The sequence below is a fragment of the Oppia nitens genome, unplaced genomic scaffold (assembly GCF_028296485.1).
Source record: "Oppia nitens isolate AA-2021 unplaced genomic scaffold, nextdenovo-longstitch-racon4-pilon3 scaffold3_pilon_pilon_pilon, whole genome shotgun sequence".
Taxonomy (NCBI): Eukaryota; Metazoa; Arthropoda; class Arachnida; order Sarcoptiformes; family Oppiidae; genus Oppia; species Oppia nitens.
In genome coordinates this window covers 9811559-9835449 of record NW_026533221.1, presented here as the reverse complement: position 1 = coordinate 9835449, position 23891 = coordinate 9811559, and the positions used below count along the sequence as shown (strand labels likewise).

The 23891-nt window shown below is 19.8% G+C and overlaps 6 protein-coding genes across 6 annotated transcripts; 4 read left to right on the top strand and 2 right to left on the bottom strand.

The window, feature by feature from the left end:
- Positions 1-557: 557 nt before the first annotated feature.
- On the bottom strand, positions 558-1866 carry LOC128958250 (uncharacterized). Its single transcript, XM_054304065.1, has 2 exons — positions 1609-1866; positions 558-1515 (listed from the first exon to the last, which is right to left on the bottom strand). Exons 1-2 carry the CDS (start codon positions 1758-1760, stop codon positions 558-560), a joined length of 1110 nt encoding a protein of 369 aa, XP_054160040.1. The 5' UTR covers positions 1761-1866.
- Positions 1867-2233: 367 nt separating this feature from the next.
- Positions 2234-3240, top strand: LOC128958454 (uncharacterized). Its single transcript, XM_054304312.1, has 2 exons — positions 2234-2709; positions 2935-3240. The coding sequence occupies exons 1-2, from the start codon at positions 2356-2358 to the stop codon at positions 3130-3132; spliced, it is 552 nt and encodes a 183-aa protein (XP_054160287.1). The 5' UTR covers positions 2234-2355; the 3' UTR covers positions 3133-3240.
- A 7052-nt stretch (positions 3241-10292) lies between these two features.
- Positions 10293-11672, top strand: LOC128958249 (uncharacterized). The gene is made up of 2 exons (XM_054304064.1): positions 10293-10776; positions 11406-11672. The coding sequence occupies exons 1-2, from the start codon at positions 10351-10353 to the stop codon at positions 11670-11672; spliced, it is 693 nt and encodes a 230-aa protein (XP_054160039.1). The 5' UTR covers positions 10293-10350.
- Positions 11673-13199: 1527 nt separating this feature from the next.
- LOC128958566 (uncharacterized) lies at positions 13200-13808 on the top strand. The gene is made up of 2 exons (XM_054304445.1): positions 13200-13572; positions 13674-13808. The coding sequence occupies exons 1-2, from the start codon at positions 13213-13215 to the stop codon at positions 13803-13805; spliced, it is 492 nt and encodes a 163-aa protein (XP_054160420.1). The 5' UTR covers positions 13200-13212; the 3' UTR covers positions 13806-13808.
- Positions 13809-18101: 4293 nt separating this feature from the next.
- Positions 18102-19030, bottom strand: LOC128958484 (uncharacterized). Its single transcript, XM_054304346.1, has 2 exons — positions 18553-19030; positions 18102-18392 (listed from the first exon to the last, which is right to left on the bottom strand). The coding sequence occupies exons 1-2, from the start codon at positions 18928-18930 to the stop codon at positions 18129-18131; spliced, it is 642 nt and encodes a 213-aa protein (XP_054160321.1). The 5' UTR covers positions 18931-19030; the 3' UTR covers positions 18102-18128.
- Positions 19031-21694: 2664 nt separating this feature from the next.
- On the top strand, positions 21695-22634 carry LOC128958429 (uncharacterized). The gene is made up of 2 exons (XM_054304282.1): positions 21695-22198; positions 22312-22634. The coding sequence occupies exons 1-2, from the start codon at positions 21824-21826 to the stop codon at positions 22507-22509; spliced, it is 573 nt and encodes a 190-aa protein (XP_054160257.1). The 5' UTR covers positions 21695-21823; the 3' UTR covers positions 22510-22634.
- The last annotated feature ends 1257 nt before the right edge of the window (positions 22635-23891 follow it).

Sequence of the window (23891 nt, the reverse complement as noted above, 5' to 3'; positions counted from 1 at the left end):
GATATGTATAGGTTTATTTACTTGGTCATATATATCAAATAATTAAAAAATCATGTTTAATCATTGATATTTGATTTTCTATACTATAGGTTTGTGCTACCGGTGCGATTAGATGGTGTGTCGTCATTGACTTGAAATTGTTAATAAAATTTATCGGCAGCCCTGTATTAATAAAATTGCTCCAAAGTTTATAATAATTATATTTACTTTTGGCTAAATAGAAAAATTAATTTTTATACTAATTACTTTTTTCAAAAAAAAATGCAACATTTAATTTAAGTTAATAATAATTTAATTGATAAATGATAACACCTCAAAACTATATAAAAATTTTATTACATAATAAACTTTATTAATATAATTAGAAATATACAGTACTTGCAATCAATTACTGTATTTATATATTATGTATTTGTAACGTATTTGAAAATATAATAATAAGATTTTTTATACACCGTGTATTGGTTAAAGAGGAATAAATGAAAATTTAATTACAAAAAAAGTATTATAGATATTTTAATCAAATTAATTACAAAAAATTAATAAATAAATAGGGTTTATGAAATTAAATTTTCGAACGTTCCGCCACCATTTGCAATGAGGTGACGGAGCCTTTTCTCAAAACCATCCGAAACCCGTTTCAGCATATCTTGACTTATTGTTGAAATCACATGAGTTATTGAATCTTTCAACTCAATTAAGTTTTTAGGGTTATTAGTATACACCCTATCTTTACAATAACCCCATAAAAAGAAATCGAGAGGAGTCAAATCGGGTGAATAGGGTGGCCAATCTATTCCGGAACCAGTCTTTTCGGGAAAGTCCAAACCAATCACTCTATCTTCAAAGCACTTTTGAATCCTATCCAAAACATCCATAGTTCGGTGTGCACGTGCACCATCCTGTTGGAACCAATAATTGTCGATTTTTCCCATTCCGTCGACAATTTCAATAAATGGTTCGATACATTTATCCAAATAAACAATTCCCGTCACACTTTCTTCCAAAAAAATTGGACCTATGATCGCATTTGCAGACATTGCACACCAAACCGTAACTCGTTTTGAATGGAGGGGAACAGCGACAGAAAATTCGGGTTTTTGAGTACCCCATTGTCGACAATTTTGCTTATTTACGTAACCCTCCAACCAAAAGTGGGCTTCATCGCTAAACCAAATTTTGTTGATGTCAATAGCACCGGTATCAATCTTTTGGATGACATCATTAGCGAAATCAAATCGTCTTTCAATGTCATATTTTCCCAATTTTTGAGTAATTTGTATTTTGTAGGGAAACATGTCTATGGACTTTAGAATGTGATGAATGGTTGTATGACTGATCTGTCGTCTATCAGAAAGAATTTGAGCCGCTCTTCGTGTGGATGTCTGTGGAAATTCATCAAATAATTGCCGGACTTCTTCAACGGTTTCTGGATCTGTAACGACAGGTTTACGGCCTTTTTGATGAAGTGGATCATCCAATACTGATCCGGAGGCATTGAACTTTTGTATTATACTAGCAAAAAAAAATTAAAATTAATAATTTATTTATTAATCTAAAATTAATTTTAGTTATTTTATGACAATATTTAAAAATATTTTTTTATACCGTAAGACACTACTCGGGGAAAGTGTCGAATTGCGGCCAAACTCGGACTTAAATTTACGGATGACTTCAGTCGGTGACTCTTGATTTAAATAATATTGTTTTACAATAAACACTTTTTCTTCAGTTGTGTAATAACAATAGGATGACGCCATTGTGAAGTCTCCGAAACAATTGTCAAAAAAACCCTAACATGTGGTCAACATAAACACAAAACATTGACTTCAAAATGTATTACCGTTCAGAAATTACGGCCATTTTATTTATTCCGCTTTTAAATTTACACAGTGTATAAATTTTTTATTATGATTGAACAATATAATTATAGTACACTATATAAATGTATATATAACATACTAAACTTATCAAAAAACAATAAAATAAATTTGTCATAGTTTTTATTGTGTGTTTGTGTGTGTCATAAAATTTTTCATAAAATTGTGAAACTAATTTAGTAAAAAAATAATAAGTAATATTAATTTGTTACAAATAAACTTATTAAGGCGTTTTTTTTTGGTAAAATACCAATAATATAATAATACTATAATAGATAATGTTTTTATGGCACTAAATTTTATAACTTTTGATGCTGAATAAAAATAGTATAAATTAAAACAAACAAAATCTAATTTCTAGTTATAGTAATTGTTTTCTTTAAAAAACTAAGTTTTACATAATTGTCACCATTTTATTTTTACTTTTTATTTGATATTATAGTAAAATTTATCAATCAACAAAAATAATCTAACCATGCTTACTTCGGGTTATATTGTTATGACACTGTTGGTTGTGTATACAGTTGTCGATAGTGGCCAGTCATCTCTTGTACAGTCGATAGCAAATGTTGGCAACATTACTATTGGCAAACATATTGGATCAGCCATTAAATACGATACAGAGATTAAAGTAGAGATAAAATGTATTGAAGGTCAACCCGGTTATGATTGTTGTTTGAAAATCAAAGACAACGCCGTTAAGTGTATTGAGGGTAAACTACGAGTGCCCACTGAGGAGGAAATTAAGGACATGACAGCCGATGATCTTACTAAATATAGTTGTTGTATGGCTACTATTATGACTGACTGTATTGTAGACAATGCCAAGGTAGATGTTCATTACAAAATATATAACTAAAATCTAATTTATAATTATTTATATTTATGTATAAATTGTAACCAATTTTTAATGTTTTTTATTTTATTTTTTGTTTGTTTGTATTAATTTTACAATTACTTATGTTATTATATTATTAGTTACATAACTAAATTATTGTTTTATAAAAAAATATAATTAAAATATTTTTGTATTTTATATATAATATTTATCTAGGATTCATGTTCGGCAGATGATTACAAGCTATACAAACAAGAAATTGACCAGGGTATAGAAGTAGCAAATAAAGGAGACTGTGCCAATCATAAAATTGTACCTGGCCAAATTGGTTATTGCTCGGGCACAGTTACCTTATTGGCCAACATTGCACTTATTATGATATCGTTTGTATCGGTTAAACTATATTTGAATTAATAACAACAACAAAATATTACTAAAGATTTTAATTAATTATGATGTTTTAACAAATTTAAATTGTTATGTATTTATTAGTATATTTATTAATAAGCAAAATAAAATTTTTAAATATTTAATAAAAATTAGTTTTATTTAAAACTCGATGATAAGTTTATGTTTTATTTTATATTGTATTTATTAAAAAATTATTTATACAAAAATATAAATTTATAAAAATATTAATATAATAAATATTGTTTTATTTCAATTAAAAATACATAATACTTTTGGATTTTATAACTTACAAAATATAAAAGCTTTATTCTTTATTTTTCTAATTTATTAAAATAATTATTTAATATAAAATTTTTTATACAACTATATAGTTATAAAATAATAAACTTATATCTAATGACTGTATCAAATTTATTGCTAATATAAATTTTATATTATGATTGCAATAATATGATTTTAAGATTATTAAGATTATCGTTATAGTAATACATTAAGTTATACAGTATTTATTACAGTTACGTTTATTATATATAAATTAAAAAATAATTAACTGTTAACATTTGACATTTTAAATATTGATTAATATTGAATTTTAATAAAAAAAATTACTTTAATAATTAATGGATAAAATTTTTAACTACAGCAAAAATAAACTTTGTAGTAAATTTAAAATTAAATAAACTATGTAAAAAACATAAAATTAATAAAAGAAAATAAATTATTATATAAAATATTATTAGTAAATCAAACAAAAGTCTAGATTACAATATTTTATAACAGTTTTTTTTCAATAAGTCATAGTTATAAAAACAAATGCATGGATACTATCACAATGATAATGAAAATATTATTAACTATTATCTAACAAAAATTATTGTTACAAATATTAAATACAGAAATTCTTATATATATTTGAATACTAATAAAATAATATATTTTTAATTAAGTTATTTAATTATAAATTATTTTTAATTTTATAATTAATTAACTAAATACTTAATTTAATGAATGAATGAAATTTATTCATTTATAATAAATAAATTAAATTATTACTGCAAATGTAGAAATATTAGATTACTATTGTATTATACACTAAATATTATTTAATGTATACAATTAAGTTAAATTAATATTTAAAAACTAATTAATTAAATTAGATTAATATTAATTTTATAAGAAACTTAATTTAGCATCTTTTAAACAATAAATTAAAAAAAATATTAAATTGCTATATTTAAAAATAACTCAAATTAAAAGTCTATTGTAATTAAATAATTTATTTTAATAATTTTTTTTGTATAATTTCTATATATATTATATATCTAAACGATTATGTATTTTCAATTAAAGATATTTTACAATATCTAGATTTTTAGTAAAAATATTAATTGTAGTGACTATTGATATTAGATCAGTAAGGAAAATGTGATCAGAAGTTTTATAAAATAATAAAGAAATAACTAAAAAATTTCTTGAAAGAAAATTGTGTCTAGGTGATCCAATGTTAAATTTTCATATTTATTATTTTATAACAATAATACAATTATTTGCAAAAATAACTAAATATTATTATTAGTATTTTAATTAATTTTCAAAATTATAATAAATTTATTTTTTTTTTAATTTAACATAAAATATATGAATAATGAATAAAATTTTACAGAACTAACTATAATTAGATATTTATTTATAGTGATCACATTGTATAGTAGTCTAGTTTCTAGTATATATAGTACTGTATTAAATTATAATAGCTATAGTTAATGGAGTAGAAAATAAAATTCTTGATAAATTTACTAGAAACTTTATCAAGCAAATTTATTAGAAATTTTTATTTGTCCATTACTAATACTGGTTGTCTAACTAAATATTTACTAAGTTTTAACACTTTTTATTCTTATATTATAAAAATTTATTTCTCTATTGGATTAATTAATGATTACACAATTTTTGTTATCATAATCGCATAAATACTGTATAGACTGTGTATAGATATATTAATAAATTAAAAATATACATAAATTGTGAAAATTTATAATTCTATTGTAACTGCTATGAAAATGTGTGACTAAAAAACATAATTATCGGTTTACTAAGATAACAGTATTATTGATTATATATATTATATATTTATTTATTTCAATCAAGACATTTGAGATTATAATATTAATCCCATTGAGAAAAAAGTATAAATTTAAGCAAAAAAAATTTGTATAATAAGTAGTTATTGTTTAAAACTGAAATATTAGTGAAACAATAGTAAAATTATAATTACTTTTAATATTTATTGAAAATAACATTAACAATAAATTTATTTAACCATGATCACTTTGGGTTATATTGCAATGTCATTGTTGGTCGTCTGTACAGTACTTGTTAGCGTTCAATCATCAGTTTTCAAACAGCAATTAATTTTCGGCAATTTGACTATTGGCAGTAATAACAATAACATTGGTATCAATTATATAACAGGGGGTAGACAAGTGGTGGTAAAATGTGATGATACCGGATCAGGCTATGAGTGTTGTATGAAAATCAAAGACGACGCAACAAAATGTATTAATAGTAAACTAAGAATACCCAGTGATGACGAGTTTAATAAAATGTCGGCCGACGATCAAATCAAATATCTTTGTTGTGGTGAAACCATATTATTTGATTGTATCAAATATAATGCAAAGGTATACATATTATAGTTTATTAATATATTCAATTTAAATTTTTCCTATTAATAATTGATAAATAGTTAATGTTTTTTTTGTTGGTGTGTTTTAACCTAAATATTTTCAATATACTAATATAGCAAGAGTTGTAAATTGAGAATATATTTATAATTATTTACTGTATTATTATTATATTTTAAGGCTATGTGTTCAAAAGATGATTACGAGTTATACAAACTTACATTTGATTTGGCTATCAATTATTTGAATGAACACGACTGTGTTAATCATAAAATTGATTCGGGTGATATTGATTTTTGTTCACATAAAATTCAACCCCCTGTTCCAACCAGCAGTTCAATCGGTCCTATTAATCAACAATTGATTAATACTATATTTATGACATCAATTGTTTCAGTTTTACTATATTTGTATTAATATATTATTTTTTTTAAAAGATAAACATTTTAATAAAATATTTTAAATATATAATTATTAAATTTATTTGTTCAATTCTATTATTTATTTTTCTCATTACAAACGTTTATAAAGTATATTTAAAAATTTATAGTTTATATATATTATATGTAGAATTAAAATTCATTTTTGTTGTATTTTAAATTGCTTTGCAATTATACTTTGGTCTCAAAAGAAAAGTTTATCTTTTTTTGCATATTTTTTTAGACGAGACACCCGTTTGTCAATACTTTCTAGTTATAGGGGTTCTAGTTATAGTCTGTAACGATAAAACAATATGTTTGCTAATAGGCTCTATCTTAAAATCAGACCAGCATCAGACTCCCGACTCATAGTGTTTTGTGAATATCTATTAAACTATATTTTTAATATATAAATGACCAATGGCAAAGTTGTAGATAATTTTAGACTGGATATATTTATAATTAATTATTTTTTATTTACTCATATGATTGGCCAGATAATTGCATCAGACCCGTTAAAAGAGGTTTTTATATTAAAAATATAGTTTAATAGATATTCACAAAACACTATGAGTCGGGAGTCTGATGAGGTCTGATAGTAAGATAGAGACTGCTAATACTTTATTGAATAATATTTTGCATTTTTTCTAATGATATCGTTTATATAGATTAAACTATATTTCAAAAATTAAACAAACAAACAAAATTATAAGTATTTAGATAAATATTAATATTAGCTATTAATTAGCTGATTATACAATTGTTATGTATGACATTGATTATTTGATTTATTAAGAAAAATATTATATTATTTAAAAAAAATTGTAATCAAATTGATTTAAATAAATTATGTTAAGATATAGATATGATTCACAGAATTTTTTTATAGCCTATACAGTAATATAGATTTACCAAAACAAAACAAAAAGCTTAATAACAATATTTAACAAAAATTAATTACTAACAAATTATAAGACAATTGCATGTATTAATTATCACGTTATAAGTTGCATTACATAATTTTTTATAAAAAGTTAATTGATTTAGTCCAATTAGTTATTAAAATATTATCAAAAATAAAACTTACATTAAAAAGTTTATCATATAAAATAAAACTACTGTTTTTTATAAAATTGTATATTATAATATTGTATATAATCTATAATATATTAATATAAATATTACTCTATAGTTTTTACCTGAATAAAAGGCCAATTTTTTTCTTTATATTTTATATTACATAAAATTTTAATAAAAAATTATACTTTAAATAATCAAACTTTAAATTGATCAGTTTAGTCTATCTATAAATATATTATTTTATCAACAATATTAAAATGTATTCTACAGTAATAGTGTTGAAATTATTTATTAATAGTAGATTTATTTACTGCTGCATCAAATTATTTAAAAGTTATAAAAAATACATTTTAAATACAGTAGATAAATAGTCCCAGGATCATATTCAACAATTTATATGTTGCGCTGAAACTATACTGTTTGACTGTATAGTAGTCAACTCTAAGGTTAGATAAGTTTTTAAAAAATTTATTATATTATTAAATAAGATTTTATCTATTTTACATTAATACATTAATAGCTTGCTGTATTGAATATTTTAATTTACTATATTTAGGCTAAATGATTATCAGATGACTACAATTTATGCAAATATTCAATAGACGAAAAAATAATTTTTTTTAACAAAGTTGATTGTGTTAATCATAAAATTGATTTTTGTTAAAAACCTCTAATATATTGTCATACATTATGTTGAGATTTGTGTTAGTAAAGCTATATTTGGACTTAAATTAAATAAATTGTTATTGACTAAATTATCTATAAATTTATTATAAATAATAAAATTATTATGTTTAATAAATAAAGATATTTAATAAAAAATAAATATGTTTAATTATTGTTTTAAATTTTAATTACATTATTAAAAAATACAATAGTATCTATACTACCTTATATATACACTTATATATAACTATATAACTAATATGTATATTTTATTTATATTAATTTATATTATTTATATATTCTGTTATTTAGTGATGTTATTTTTATATTGGTATTTTATATTTGTATTGTTATATTATAATATTTACAAAATTTATTATTAATTAAATGCAAAAAAAGTGCTATCTTAATTAGAAAATGTATTTAAAGTAGTTAATAAACATTTTATTAATAAAATTGAGTTTTATATAAAAAAAATATTAATTAAATATTACATTAATTATTTTTTATGGTTACACATTTACAATGAAATTATTGAAATCATATTAATTAATATAATAAACGATAACAACAAAAACTAAAATAATATTTTATCACTTAATTAATTCTAGAAAAAACTAATAAAAAATTTAAATGTTACTTAGCATATAATTTATAATATTGTAATATTAAGTCTATTATTTATTACTACAAATAAAGATTAATATGTTTTATATAAAATACATTAAATTTTATAGTTATTAAATAGAATAAATAAAATCAATTTTAATATTTAAAAGTACAGTATCTATGATAACATAAACAATACAATAAAACATTTTAACATTTACTATAGATATACATTAACGACATTTATAAAAATAGTTAACTATATGCTTATGTATTGCATAGCTTTTAAATTAGTGGCGTTTTATTACAAAAAATAATCTAAACTTTGGTAAAAATATATTTAAAAATGAATGTATATATAATTTGATACTGTTTTTTTTGCATCATTGGATAAAACATTTTTATATACAAGCGTAAACAAGATTACTAAAAATTAAAACATTAATTATAAACTTTCTATAACTAAATATGTGTTATATTATTGCTGAAACTGAGAAAAATCATAGCGTATGATAAGATCTGTATCACAAATCAAACTATTTTAATATATATATATAAAGTTGCTTGAAAATATATTAATTATTTAAACAAATAATATAAAACAATTGCAGTCGTAATTTGAAATTATAAAAACTGTAACTTTTATTGAAATAATATAAATTATAAAGTATTACAATAATTAATGAAAATAAGTTTAAACAAAGTATAGTAATGTGTGTGTATGGAGAGTGACTGTCCTAATGGTCAGTCAATATCCTATTTTTATACACATGTTTGGGTAAGTGGCCGCACAAGCGGCTGCTTTGACATACATTAATGTTAGGATTATAACCCTTTAAAATAAATCATAAAATCATATTTTGACTAAAATAATCATAAAATGCAAGTAAATTCATAGTTATATTTAGTAAATCAAATATATGTTTAATTAACAATGTATATCAAAAATATGTACTGTATATGTATATATGATAATATAAATCGTATACTAAGAAAATACATGAAATAAGTTTGTATTTAATATATTGAAATTAACATAAAAATAGGTTATATTTAAAGTATTATTTAAGACAATAAAATCAATTAGAAATGCTAAAATAAAATTTATTATAAAACTAAAAATAAATGAAATATTTCGGGTATACTTTATATATATATAATAAAATTTTAAATATTTAAATATAAAATAACTTAATTATAATACTTTAAAAGCAATACAAAATAAAACAAAATATTTTAATATATGAATTAAAAGTATAAAAATTAATTGTTGAAATATAATTATGATTACTAAATAATAAAACTTGAAATCATTTTGTTTCAGTTTAATAATTAACATTTTTGATTACATTGATATCATGACATTGATTAATAATTTTTTTGATATGAAATAATGTGATAATAATTATTTTGTTCAGACAAAAATTGTAAGAATAATGCAATAAAAATCAATGTTAGTAAAGAATATATTGCTTTATATGCATATATACTAATAGAACAAACAAAATGATATCATTATTTTATTATATTATTTACGTAAAAAATAAAAAGTGATTTATTTATGAATAATAAATTTTATTAGTAGTAAAATATTTGTAATATAATATGTATATTAATAGATAATTTTTTATGGCAACAAGTTTTATATTAAAAAAATTGATAACAAAAACGTATATATTTAACTCAAGAAATCTAATTTAAATATAGTAATTGTTTTAGGAAACTAAATAATTGTTACTATTTGTTGAAAAATAAGTCTAACTATGATTATGTCAGGTTATATTGTAATTACATTGTTGGTTGTGATGACAGTACTCGGTGGCAGTCAATCATCGGTAGTAAAACCGCAAAATAAATTGTCTCAAATGACTATTGGTCAACATCTTGGATCAATTATGATGACTAAATCAAACAATAAAATAGCATCCATTGGCAACATTACTATTGGCAAACATATTGGATCAGCCATTAAATACGATACAGACATTAAAGTAGATATAACATGTACTCAAGGTTTGCCAGGTTATGATTGTTGCAAAAAAATCAAAGACGACGCCATTAAGTGTATTGAGGGTAAACTACTTGTGCCCACTGAGGAGGAAATTAGAAACATGACATCCGATGATATTACTAAATATAGTTGTTGTGCTATAACTCTAATGACTGACTGTATACTAGACAATGCTCGGGTAGGTGTCTATTTGAATACTAATATACAGTAATTGACAAATTAAACCCTTTGGTCTTTTGCAGATTAATTTCTAGACAATTGTTAATTCAAATTATAATCAAATTTTGTTAAAATAAACTTAAATTCCCTAAAAATTTAGTCTTTTTTATAAAAAAAATTATTACTTATATTTTTACAAATTATATAAATGCAAATAATTAAAAATGGCGATCATAAAAGTTTATGTAAGCTTAAGTAAACTTTATTGATTAAAATATTGATATATATTAATCTTATTTTAATTAAAGTTGAGATCTAAAGTAAATCAATAGAATTTGAATTATTATTTAATTTCTAATTATTTGCATATAATTTAAAACTATAATTTTTTAGCAAAATTTTAAATTAATTATTTTTGAATTAATTATTAAACATCAAAGACATCAAGGTTTAGTATGTCAATTACTGTTTAATAATAAAATCTAGTAAATATTTATGTAAATTTTGTTTATTACTGTTTAAATTATACAATTAAATTTAATATTGTAGCTTTTCTTTTATTTTTATTAATATTATATTATAATAAAATTAAATATTTATTTATTTATAATTTAAATTTAATTAACTATAAATTGTATATATATTTAGTATTCATGTTCGGTTGATGATTACAAGCTATACAAAGAAGCAATTGAGCAGGGTATTAATGAAACAAATAAAGTTGCATGTGCCAATCACAAAATTGTACCGGGTAAAATTGATTATTGTTCACAAACCACACCAACTGTTCCAACCACTGCTATCCCAATCCCAGTCATAACTGGCGGTCCAATCGGTGGTAACAATAAACAAAGTATTTTAACAAATGCTTTATATATTATTGCATCAAATATTTCAGTTTTTAACAAGAGTTAGATTTTTAAAATTTTAAAAATATTCATAATATATTTGTTTAATTAAAATAAATTGTACTATCAATTAGTGTATTTTTATTTACAAAATCTAAGTCTAAAATAAATTAATAATTGATTTAAGTGAAAAATAATTATCTATTAAATAAATATTACTAAAGACTTAATTAAAAATTTATATATAATAATCTTAATTGTTAAGTATTTATTTTTATTTTTTATTTAATATGATTAAATGTAATTAAAAAGAATAATATATAAACAATAAATAAAATTTTGTTTTTGTTTTTTATAATTACAAAAATTGTATTTCAATCAATATTATTAATAACAATTATAAGATACTATTTATTTACCGATTAATATTATGTAAAAAATACGGTAAACTTATACAAATATGTCATTCAACGTTAAATATTGTTGTAACTAATAAACTAATTAATAATCGGTAATAATTAATATAAGTGCGCAATGAAACCAACACTTTCAATACAAAACTTTCAACAAAAAATTAAATGATGTAATCTATCGCATAATAAATTGTATAATTGTTATTTTTTAAAAAAAAAGTATTAGTTTCATTGTGAGCTTATATTTCTATAAATATACCGTTTTTAATGGATTACTGTTAAATATCTGTTATTACAGTTTCTCGTTCACCATTTTATGATTTTTCCCATCCATTGTTTAATGTACTCCAGGGATGGTAAAAAATGCTCTGTGCGCCAAATAAACTAATAAAATGTGAAAAAATTGTTTACTTAATTATGAAATATATGATTACATTTTATTTGTAAAATTAATTATTATATATTCTTTTTTTTTAAAACAAAAAAAATAAAAGCATATTTTAACTTAAAGGGCAAATCAAAATTTTTTGACAATCAATCAACAAATTATTATCATTTAAAATTAAAATATAAATTTTATAATAGAACTTATTTAATAAATTTAGTAAAAAATAATATTTATTTTAAATATTAGTTAAAAATAATTTTTAATAGTACATTATAATTTAATAATATTAAAGTAATAAAGTACTGTTGCTTTATGATTATCTAAACATTACCCAGATTATTTTTTAAATTAAAATGAGTCATATTTAGACGTCTTAAACATTCTAAAGTTCAATAAATTTTTATAAATAAGATATATCTAGTTAGCTAATCAACCATGCTCAATTTTAATATATGACTCATTATTATACGATTGTTTTTTTTCGGTGTGGGGTTATCTATACATTAACAGTAGTATTGATAGTATAGACTCTATACTATAGATAATAATTCAGTAATAATTTATGTACAATAGATATAAAGTAGAAAAAAATTAATTAAAAAATTACTTATTGTTTTTGTACTTTCATTGATACAATTTTATCATAAGATTTTGATTGATTAACAGAAAAAATAACTAAGTATAAATTGAATTAAATAATTGGTAAAATAATAGCAATACTATTAGAAACTAATTTTTGTTATATAAATATTATTATATTTAACTATTTTATTTTAGTTACTAAACAAATAAAAATTACTTTAACCATGATCACTTTGGGTTATATTGCAATGTCACTGTTGGTCGTGTGTACAATACTCGGCAGTGGCCAGTCATCTATACTCAAACCGCAATCAACTTTTGATAATTTACCAATTGGTCAAAATATTGTCTTTACTGTAGACAATAAATTAGGTATCAATTTCAACATAAGCTGTTCATGTATTGGTGATCGACCCGGTTATGAATGTTGCAAAAAATTCAAAGATGACGGAAATAAATGTATTAATAGTAAACTAGAAAAACCAAGTGATGAGGAAACTAAAAAATGGACAGACGATCAATTGGATCAGTATTTTTGTTGCGGTACTACTATAATGTTTGACTGTGTAAATGACATATCCAAGGTAATTTTATAGTTATTTAAAACAAATATATTAAATAAATAACATTACAATAAAACAAAAATTTATAATTTCCAAATATTTTTTACTGTACTTTATTTTAGACTAAATGTTCATCAGAAGATCATAAGTTATATATCGATAAAATTGACAAAAGCACCAAACAATTCAATCAAAATGAATGTGTGAATCACAAAATTGTGTCGGGTCAAATTGATTATTGTCGAAAAATGTAATATATTGACAAACATTTTTTTTGGCACTGTTTGTGTTTGTAAAATAATGTTTTAATTAAAACTAATAGAATTTATGTATTTTAAAGTTGTTTTGTTATTTGATTTATATTTATTTATGATTAACTAACTATAAATTTTTAGTCATTAAGGATATAGATAGTTAAAACTATATAAAAGAAATTTTTTGAATAAAAATCATTATTTTAATTCATTATAAAATAATATTTAATTAAATAATTTGTAAACTTTTCATTCAGATATACTATATATTTTATTTGAATTATAAAAATAATTTTAAAGCCAAAAAACTGATATAAAATTGTGTGATTATAAAATTTTAATAAAAAATTAAACATTTTATACATATACTCTATGTCTGTGGTTATCTATACATGTATTAATTATTATGAAATTATAAAAATAATACAATTAAAAAAATACAGTAGTTTTAATTCGTCTATTGATAAACTATTTGGTAATAAAATTTAATCAATATATTGAAGTTAAAAACAATATAAATTGAATTAAATAAGTTTTTTAAAAGTATAAAATAATTAGTAATTGTTTAGTAATAAAAATACAGTAATACTATTAAAAGCTAAATAGTTTTTTTTTAATTTATATTATATTACAATAAAAAAAATAACTTAACCATAATCACCGCAGGTTTTATTGCAATGACATTGTTGGTCGTATGTATCGGCGGCAGCCAATCATCGGTAATCAAACAACAATATACTTTCGGAAATTTAACTTAATTTTTTTGTGAATTTTTTGCAATCCCTGGATTGGATTTGGATTTTAGTCTAATTGGATCCCACAGTATAACAATAAAGTTTAATTTCTATATAAACTTTATTAGAAACTTTCTATTTGTTCATCTCTTATTGTTACATAATACCATATTATTTTATAAAAAGTTAATTGATCTAGTACAGGTAGTTGTTAAAATAAGAAACTTTCTTCACAAATCTAAATCATTTTAAATAAAATTAGTAAGTTATTATAAAATTATACCCTTATATTATATATAATATATTAATATAAATACTAATTTATTGTTTTTATCTAAATTATCTTTATATTTTATGTTACATAGAATTAAAAATTTATACCTAATAATTATACTTATAAAATAATTAAACTTTTAATAGATCAATTTAGTCTATCTATAAATATATTATTTTATCAACAATATTAAAATAAATTATGCAGTAATAGTATTAAAATTATTTATTAGTATAAAATTTATTTATTGTTTCATCAAATTATTTCAAGTTATAAAAAATAAATTTTGTATCTTTGATTTTAAATTAACCTTTGTTATCAAAATTTATTTTAATATTATTAATTAAAAGTTTAAGTAAAGTTCATAAACATAATTGTTATTTCATGACATGTACTTTCTTAATGATATTATTACTATATATAATATATAATTTATTAAAATAATAATTTTTGGTTATTACAACAAAAAAACATGTGAACACTTTGGTAAAAATATAGTTAAGTATATTTATATATATATATATATATATAAGAGTAAACAAGATTACTAAAAATTTATTACAAAACAAAAATTAATATAAAAAAATAATTATAAACTTTCTATAACTAAATATGTGTTATATTATTGCTGAAACTGGTAAAACTCATTGCGTATAATATCATTAATATTTGCATTGCTAAACAACCCATTTTAATATATGAATTAAAAGTATAAAAATTAATTGTTTAAATATAATAAATCTTGAAATCATATTTTTTTCAGTTTAATAATTAACATTTTTTTAACGATTAATAATTTTTTGTTAGTGTAATAGTTCAGACAAAAATTGTAAGAATACTAAAATAAATTATAATAAATGTTAGTAAAGAATATATTATTTTATATGTATTAATATATACACTAATAGAACAAACAAAATTTTATCATTATTTTATTACATAAATGTTATTATTAGTAAAATATTTGTATTATAATATGTATATTAATAGATAATTTTTATGGCACTAAATTTTATTTAAAAACAAATTGATAACAAAAAAGTATATATTTAACTCAACAAATCTAATTTAAATATAGTAAGTGTTTTAGAAAACTAAATAATTGTTACAATTTGTTGAAAAATAAGTCTAACTATGATTATCGCAGGTTATATTGTAATGACACTATTGGTTGGGAGTACAGTACTCTGTCAAACATTTGTAGTAAAACCACAAATAAATTTATTGCAAAATACTATTGGCCAACATTTTGGATTAGTTATGATTACTAAGTCTAACAATAAAATAGAGATATCATGTATTAAAGGTATACCCGTATATGAATGTTGCAAAAAAATCAAAAACGAAACCGAAATATGTATCAATGGTAAACTACTTGTGCCCACTAAGGAGGAAATTAAGGACATGACAGCCGATGATATTAATAAATATGATTGTTGTGCTATTACTCTAATAACTGACTGTATACTAGACAATGCCCGGGTAGGTGTCTATTTGAATACTAATATACAGTATTAACAACTATTAAACAAATATTAAATTCATTAGTCTTTCCGTTTATTTATCAACAATTGTTAATTCAAATTATAATCAAATTATCCAAAAATAAAAGTTTCCTAAAAGTTTTTAATCTATTTTTATCAGAGCTTAAGTAAACTTCATTGATATCACTATTGATATACAGTACTTTATTTTTAATTTTATTTGAATTAAAGTTGAGATCGAAAGTAAATCAAAAAATTTTTGATTAAAATGTTATTATTTTATATAATTTTAGACTATTAGTGATAATTTTTCAGTAAAATTTGAATTAATTATTTGTTGAGATCAAAAACAATCAAAAACTAAAGGTTTAATTAATGTATAATATTTAAAAGTACTAAATATTAATTTAATTTTTGTTTATTATTGTTTGAATTATAGATAGAAATTTAATAGTATTTCTTTTATTTTTTTACTAATATAATATTATAGTAATATTAAATATATATTTATTTATAATTTAAATTTAATTAACTATAAATTGTATATTTATTTAGTATTTATGTTCGGAAAATGGCTATAAGGTATACAAAGAAGAAATTGATAATAATATTAAAGTAGTTAATATAGTTGGATATGCCAATCATCAAATTGTCCCGGGCAATATTGATTATTGTTCAAAAATCACACCTACTGTTCCCACTGCTGCCCCAATAAGCGGTTCAATCGGTGATAACAATAAACAAATTATATTAACAAATGCTTTATATATTATTGTATCAATTATTTCAGTTATTAACTATATTTAAATTATATATGTTGTTTGAAAATATTATTTTCAAAATTTATGTTTATTATTTAAAAATATTATTAATACATATTGATTAAGTTAAATAAATATTTAAAATTAATTATTTTATTGCATAATATTAAAATATATTAAAGCATTATAAATATTTAAATATAGTTTTTATGTTTTTTGCTAATAAACTTATTATTGTTTTCTTTTCTATCTAATTTATATATAATAATTAATAATCTAGAATTAAACTAGAATCAAAACTATATATTATTAATAGTGTTTATAGTTATTTTAAAAAAATTATTTTAATTATAATACTTTTTAATTTTTACTTATATATAATCTTATAATTTATAAAAATTAATTTTTTACACTATAAATATTAAATTAATTGCATTGTTTTTAGTTAGTAAGTTAAAAAATAATGATTAACAAAATATTTAAAATAAGTTTAAAATACAACAGTTATTAATATAAATTAAAAAACAATATATTAATTAAAAACAAAATATAAAGTAATTTTAAAAGATATAACAACAATTCCAATTATAAATTATATGTCAAAGATTATCAACAATTTATAACTAATTATTAGATTAAAAATATAATTAATATTTAATATTTATCACATGACTGTTAACATAATGTGATTGAATTACGTATTTTAAAATTCTTGTTAAAATTTATAACAAACTTATATTTATAAGTATTATCTAAATTATATGTATGACTCACATAAAAATGTAATAATAATTAATTAGCTAAAATGTCAAATAAGATAAATATATTTATTTAATTAAGTAGTTTATTTTTGTTGATTTAGATTTTAAATAAATATATAAATTCGTTATTTATTTAAAAATGTTTTTTTAAAAAGCAAACAAAAATTAAGAAATGAATATTAATTTTATTAAATATTATAGTCTATAATATAGGATATAAAACATTAATAATTAAGAAAAATGTCAAAATAATTATAACAAGTTATTTAGATAATAAATTTTATTAGTATTACTTTCAAAAATATTTAATTAATTAAAATATTTTCTAATTGAAATAATAGATGTGATTACAAATAAAACATTTGTCAATAGATTTTGTCGATTAATATAACCGATTGAACCGCTGGTTGGGGCAACAGTGGGTGTAGTTGGTGGTGCTGGATCAGTTTTTAAACAAAAATCATATTTGCCCGACTCTATTTTATGATCAGCGCACTGTCCTTTATTCAATTTATCAATACCCTCGACAATTGTTTTTTTGTACAAATCATAATCATCTGCCGAACATGTTGTCTAAATTGATGTATTATAAAAAAATTAAATATAATAAATTAAATATAACTAAATAAATAACAACTATATAATAGTATATAGATATATTACAACAATAACAACTAAATTAAATATACTGTATATATATATAAAACAATTACAATTTACATAAAACACATACTTTGGCGCTTATTTCTATACAGTCAGTCATCATAGTAATAGCACAACAACTATATTTGAGTATATCATCCGCAGACCATTTATCAGTTTCATCCTTATTAGGTAATCGTAGTTTACTATTAATACATTTTCTTGCGTCGTCTTTGATTTTCATACAACAATCATAACCTGGTTGGCCCTCAATACATGTTATCGCTATATCTCCATCTGATTTATAGTTTAAACTATTTAGAGATAATATTATATTATTATTATTGTTGTTGTCATTGTGGGTCAAATTGCCAAAAATTAAGTTCTCGTTTATAATAGATGATTGGCTACCGACCAGTATTGTACAAACAAACAACAGTGTTATACCAATACAATCTGCAATGATCATGGTTAAATTGATTGTTATTAGTATTATTGTAGTAAAAATATAGTAATAAAAAAATAATAGTACTAAATTTTTAATAGCAATATTTTTTCATAAAAAAATATTAATTATAAATTATTAATAGTTGTTTCTATTTATACTATTTTTTCCTATTAATTGTTATAAATTATCTTAAAAATTTTTGTTATTATTTATTTATTACTGATATTTCATTAAAGGTTGTGATACTTATGAAATTAAAAAACTTTTAAATAACTAATATATTAATTTGTGATTAAAAAACTACTTATTAGTGCATTAGGTATTTTTTGGATATTAATTTTAGAATAATTTTATTTTATCTTTATATTAAAACATTATTGCAATTATATTATGTCATTTTTTCACCTGGACACTTTAATTCAGTTTTTAAATAATCATTTACTTAAAAATTAATCAATAAATCATTAATTAAGTTATTTAATTATCTAGTTTTATATTAATTATCAATTTTTTCAATTAGTCCCTCACCTATTGATTGAATGTAAGAGTATAATTTATTAATAATATATTTGTATACTACTGTACCACTATAGGGTGTTACAGTACAAATTATAACTTGAATGTAGATTTTAGTTTATATTTTTAGATATCTATATTAAAAATATTAAATTACTATTGTATATCAATTAACTACAGGTATATCAATTTACTTATTGTGACATTATTTGCTATAATAAATATATAATTGTTTTTTTTATTTTTCTTTACAAATTATTTTAATTTTAAGATTGATATAATTTTATAAATTAATTATTTATTTAATTATATAAATAATTGAATTTTAATAGAAAATACTTAAATTTTTTTTTTGATAAATATATTCAAATATTTTAAGAAAGTTATTATTATGTACATTAATAAAATACATGTATATCTAAAATTAATTGAAAATTGTTAAAATGCTATCATTCATTTTATAATAATTTATACAAAAAAAATATTATATAGATTAAAATATTTTGTTAATTTGACGATTGGTTAACATAATAGATATAAATTTAAACGATAGATACACTATCAATATAATATATAAATATTATGGCAGTACTTAAACCAGTATTTAAAAGTAATAAATAAATCTGTATAAAAATTATTTTAGAAAACTCCCCACTATTCTAAAAAATTTTATTAATAAATATTGTAATATAAGGTAAATAATAATTTATTTGTTTCTATTTATATATTAATTTCAATCAATAAACTCCCTTAAAATATTTTGCCATCATTTTACTAATTATTTTAAGGTATTTTACAGGATGTTGTATAACTTTTTCAATAGCTAACTAAAAAAAATAATATTGAATAATGATAATAAATTTTTTTTTATTTATTTAGATTAGTTTTGGTATTATTATCACATAATTATTATTTTATAAAACAGTGTACCCTAAATACAATTATATCGTTTTTGATCTTTAGTTACTTTTTCTATAATCATCAAATTATGCTACAAACAATTACCCAGTAATCAAGTAATTTAATTATTTATTTTTATTTTTTTTTAATTTTTAAATTACTCACTTATCTATTGATAAAATATTTAAGTATGATTCAATAATAATATATTTGTATACTACGGTATTATTCCTACTTGTATTATTTTTTAGTTTAGATATACAGTATATAATATATTAAAACAGTAATACTAATTAAATTAATATTTCAAATCACTTTAAATGTTTGCCAGTATTAAATAACACAATTAAAATTAAATACATTTTATTCTAGGATATGTGTAAATTAAAATATTTAAAAATGTAAAATTGACATCGACTTTTAAGATAGATTACAAAATTAGCTTATATATTTAATTTAATTTACAATGAGTTAAAACATGTTAAAACTATAAAGCTGTTACTGTATTAGTATAATCGGAATAAAATATCATGGGCGTTTTAGATTAAATTTACTAGATTAAATAATGTAAAATTATATATAAAATATACGTATAGTTTTACGTTTTTATGTGTTTTATCAATATATTGTATTAAATATTTTTAAAGCATACATAGAGCTAACAAAAATTTCACGAAACAATGAAACTACTTAACACGTCATTAAAAAAGTTTAGAGCTGAGTAAAAACGTAATGTATATTTTAATAATAACAATATACAAAGTAAAAGAATCTTTTAGCTCTACAATTGGCATTTAAGTTGGTTAATCTAGTTATTAATTTAATTTTTTATAATATGTTTAATTATTACATGATTTTAACTTATTTTTAAAAATGTCTGGAAACTAAAAATTATCACCTAGGTCTACAAATTTGAGAATAAAATATATTCTTTAACATAATTTTTCAATAAAATTGGTTTCATTCAGATGAAAGATAAGCGAACCAATAAAAAATATTTAATTATATTTTGAAAAACTTTAATCAAAAGTTACATAATGCTCATTTTTAAATATTTACTATAAGCTTATAAAATATTATAATGCTTTTAGTTTTAGCACAGCTCTAAACTTTTTGAATGATGTATATAATAAATTTTATAAATACAGTATATACCGGTTACCGGTATAAATATACAATATATTTCATGAGTTGTGGTAATAATTAAATAAATATATAAAAAACTGATAAAAAAAATTGTGACTAAGAAACATAATTAGGGTTTTAGCCTAATATCAATATTTTTTTAATCAGAATACTTGAAGTTAATTAAATAATATTAACCTAAAAAAAGTATAAATTGAAACAAACAATTAAATTATTTATTAGTTATTTTTTTAAAAACTGAAATAATACAATATACTATTAATAAAATAGATTTTTCTATTTTGTTTTAAGTTATAAAATTTATTATATATTAGTGATACATAATTGCAGCAAACAAACAAAAAATCTAACCATGCTTACTTCGGGTTATATTGCAATGACACTGTTGGTTGTCTGTACAGTTGTCGGTGGCGGCCAATCATTGGCAGTGAAACAGTCAATAAAATTTGGAAATTTGACAATTGGTGATAATATTAATAATAACAATAATAAAGCAGCAGTTGGTTTAAATATAAAATCCCAAATCGATGTTGAAGTCAAATGTACTGAAGGTATGGAAGGTTATGATTGTTGTATAAAAATCAAAGACGACGCTATAAAATGTGCTAGTGGCAAACTAAGAACACCAGGTGAAGATGAAGTTAAAAAATGGACAGCCGATGATATTATCAAATTTAGTTGTTGCGCAACAACTGTTTTATATGACTGTATTAAAGACAACGCAAAGGTATTATTATTATTATTTTTATTATATTTATTAATGGTATTTTACATTTAACTTTTTTTCAATTAAATTGTTATTTGTAAACAAAAAGAATAATTTATTAAATTTATTTATAGGCTAAATGTTCATCAGGTGATTACGATCTATACAAAAAAGCATACGAAGAAACTATAAAATTATTGAATGAGGGTCAATGTTCAGGTCATAAAATAAACTCAGATGATGTTGGTTATTGTTCGGGCACAGTTACCTTATTGGCTAACATTGCACTTATTATGATATCGTTTGTGTCGGTTAAACTATATTTGAATTAATAACAACAAAAATACAATTTTATATTAGTATTATTACTTAAAAAATTTAAATTTGTGTTTTTATTAATATTTATTTTTTTCTCAATAAATTATTTATAAATTTTTAATTAGTCATGTTTATTATTTAAGCTGATAATTGATTTTTCTTGTTACATAAACTTTTGATACTATAAATCTATATATATAATATATGTTATTTTTTTAAATAGATTTAATGTGTAATACTTTTTAGGATAATAATAATAATAAGTAAAACGTTTAAAAAACTATCATTTAAAAATTGTTTTATACATAAATTTCTATATATATAAATTATTGCATTATACATATTGTTTTCGCTGCTGATAATTTTACAGTTTACATATATTATTAACAATAAACATATTTTAAAATATTATTAAAATATTTAATTTCATGTATAAAATAGTCTAGAATTTATAAGAACGTAAAAACAGTTTAGTTTAGCTAAATATTTCAATAATTTAAGTGTAAATTATTATATGATTTTCAAATTAAATATATTATATTCTAAATATAACTTATGTTCTATGTGAAAATTATATTAAAGTACATTGTATAAATTGTATATTTATTTTATCAGTATAGATAAAAAAATTATTTTAGTTAATAAGTATAGTTTATTGTATTGTATTATATTAATAAAAGTAAGATATAGTTAACATATTATTACATTTGACATTTTTCAAGCATTTATTTATTTTATATTTAATTAATTATCTTTAGTTGTTAATATACTAATTAAGATCAATTAGCTCAACTTATTATTTTAGTAAAAATGTTATTTTGAATAAATAATTCATGTTGGTTTAAATATTATTTAATTTAAATTAGTTAATTAAGAAAATAAAATAATAATAGCAATTATTTGAATTACATAAATATTAGTCATATAATTGATAATATGAAATAAATATTTTAAACTATTTGATACAATATTTTAACTACTGTACAAAACTACTTATTTAAAACTTGAAAATATAATTATTTTAGTTACAATTTTAATTCGATTATTTAAAATATTTACATTTTTATATTTAATAAAATAATTTTACATTAATTTTTTCAAACATAATTTATGAATCATATTTTTTTTGAAATACAGGTATAATACAGTATTATAGATTAGTGTTATCTAATTGATAAATTTATTGACAATATTATTTTTTATAAATTGTTATTATTTCACTTAAACATTGACATTTATTATAAATTTATTTAACATTTAATTTTTATAATTCTAACATTTAAATTATCAAAATTATTTTTTTTTAATTAGTTACTCGACTATTTTTTGTTATTAGTACTTTTAATTTCAAAATAAAAATTTTTAAAATATTATTATAATTATTAGGTATTTATAA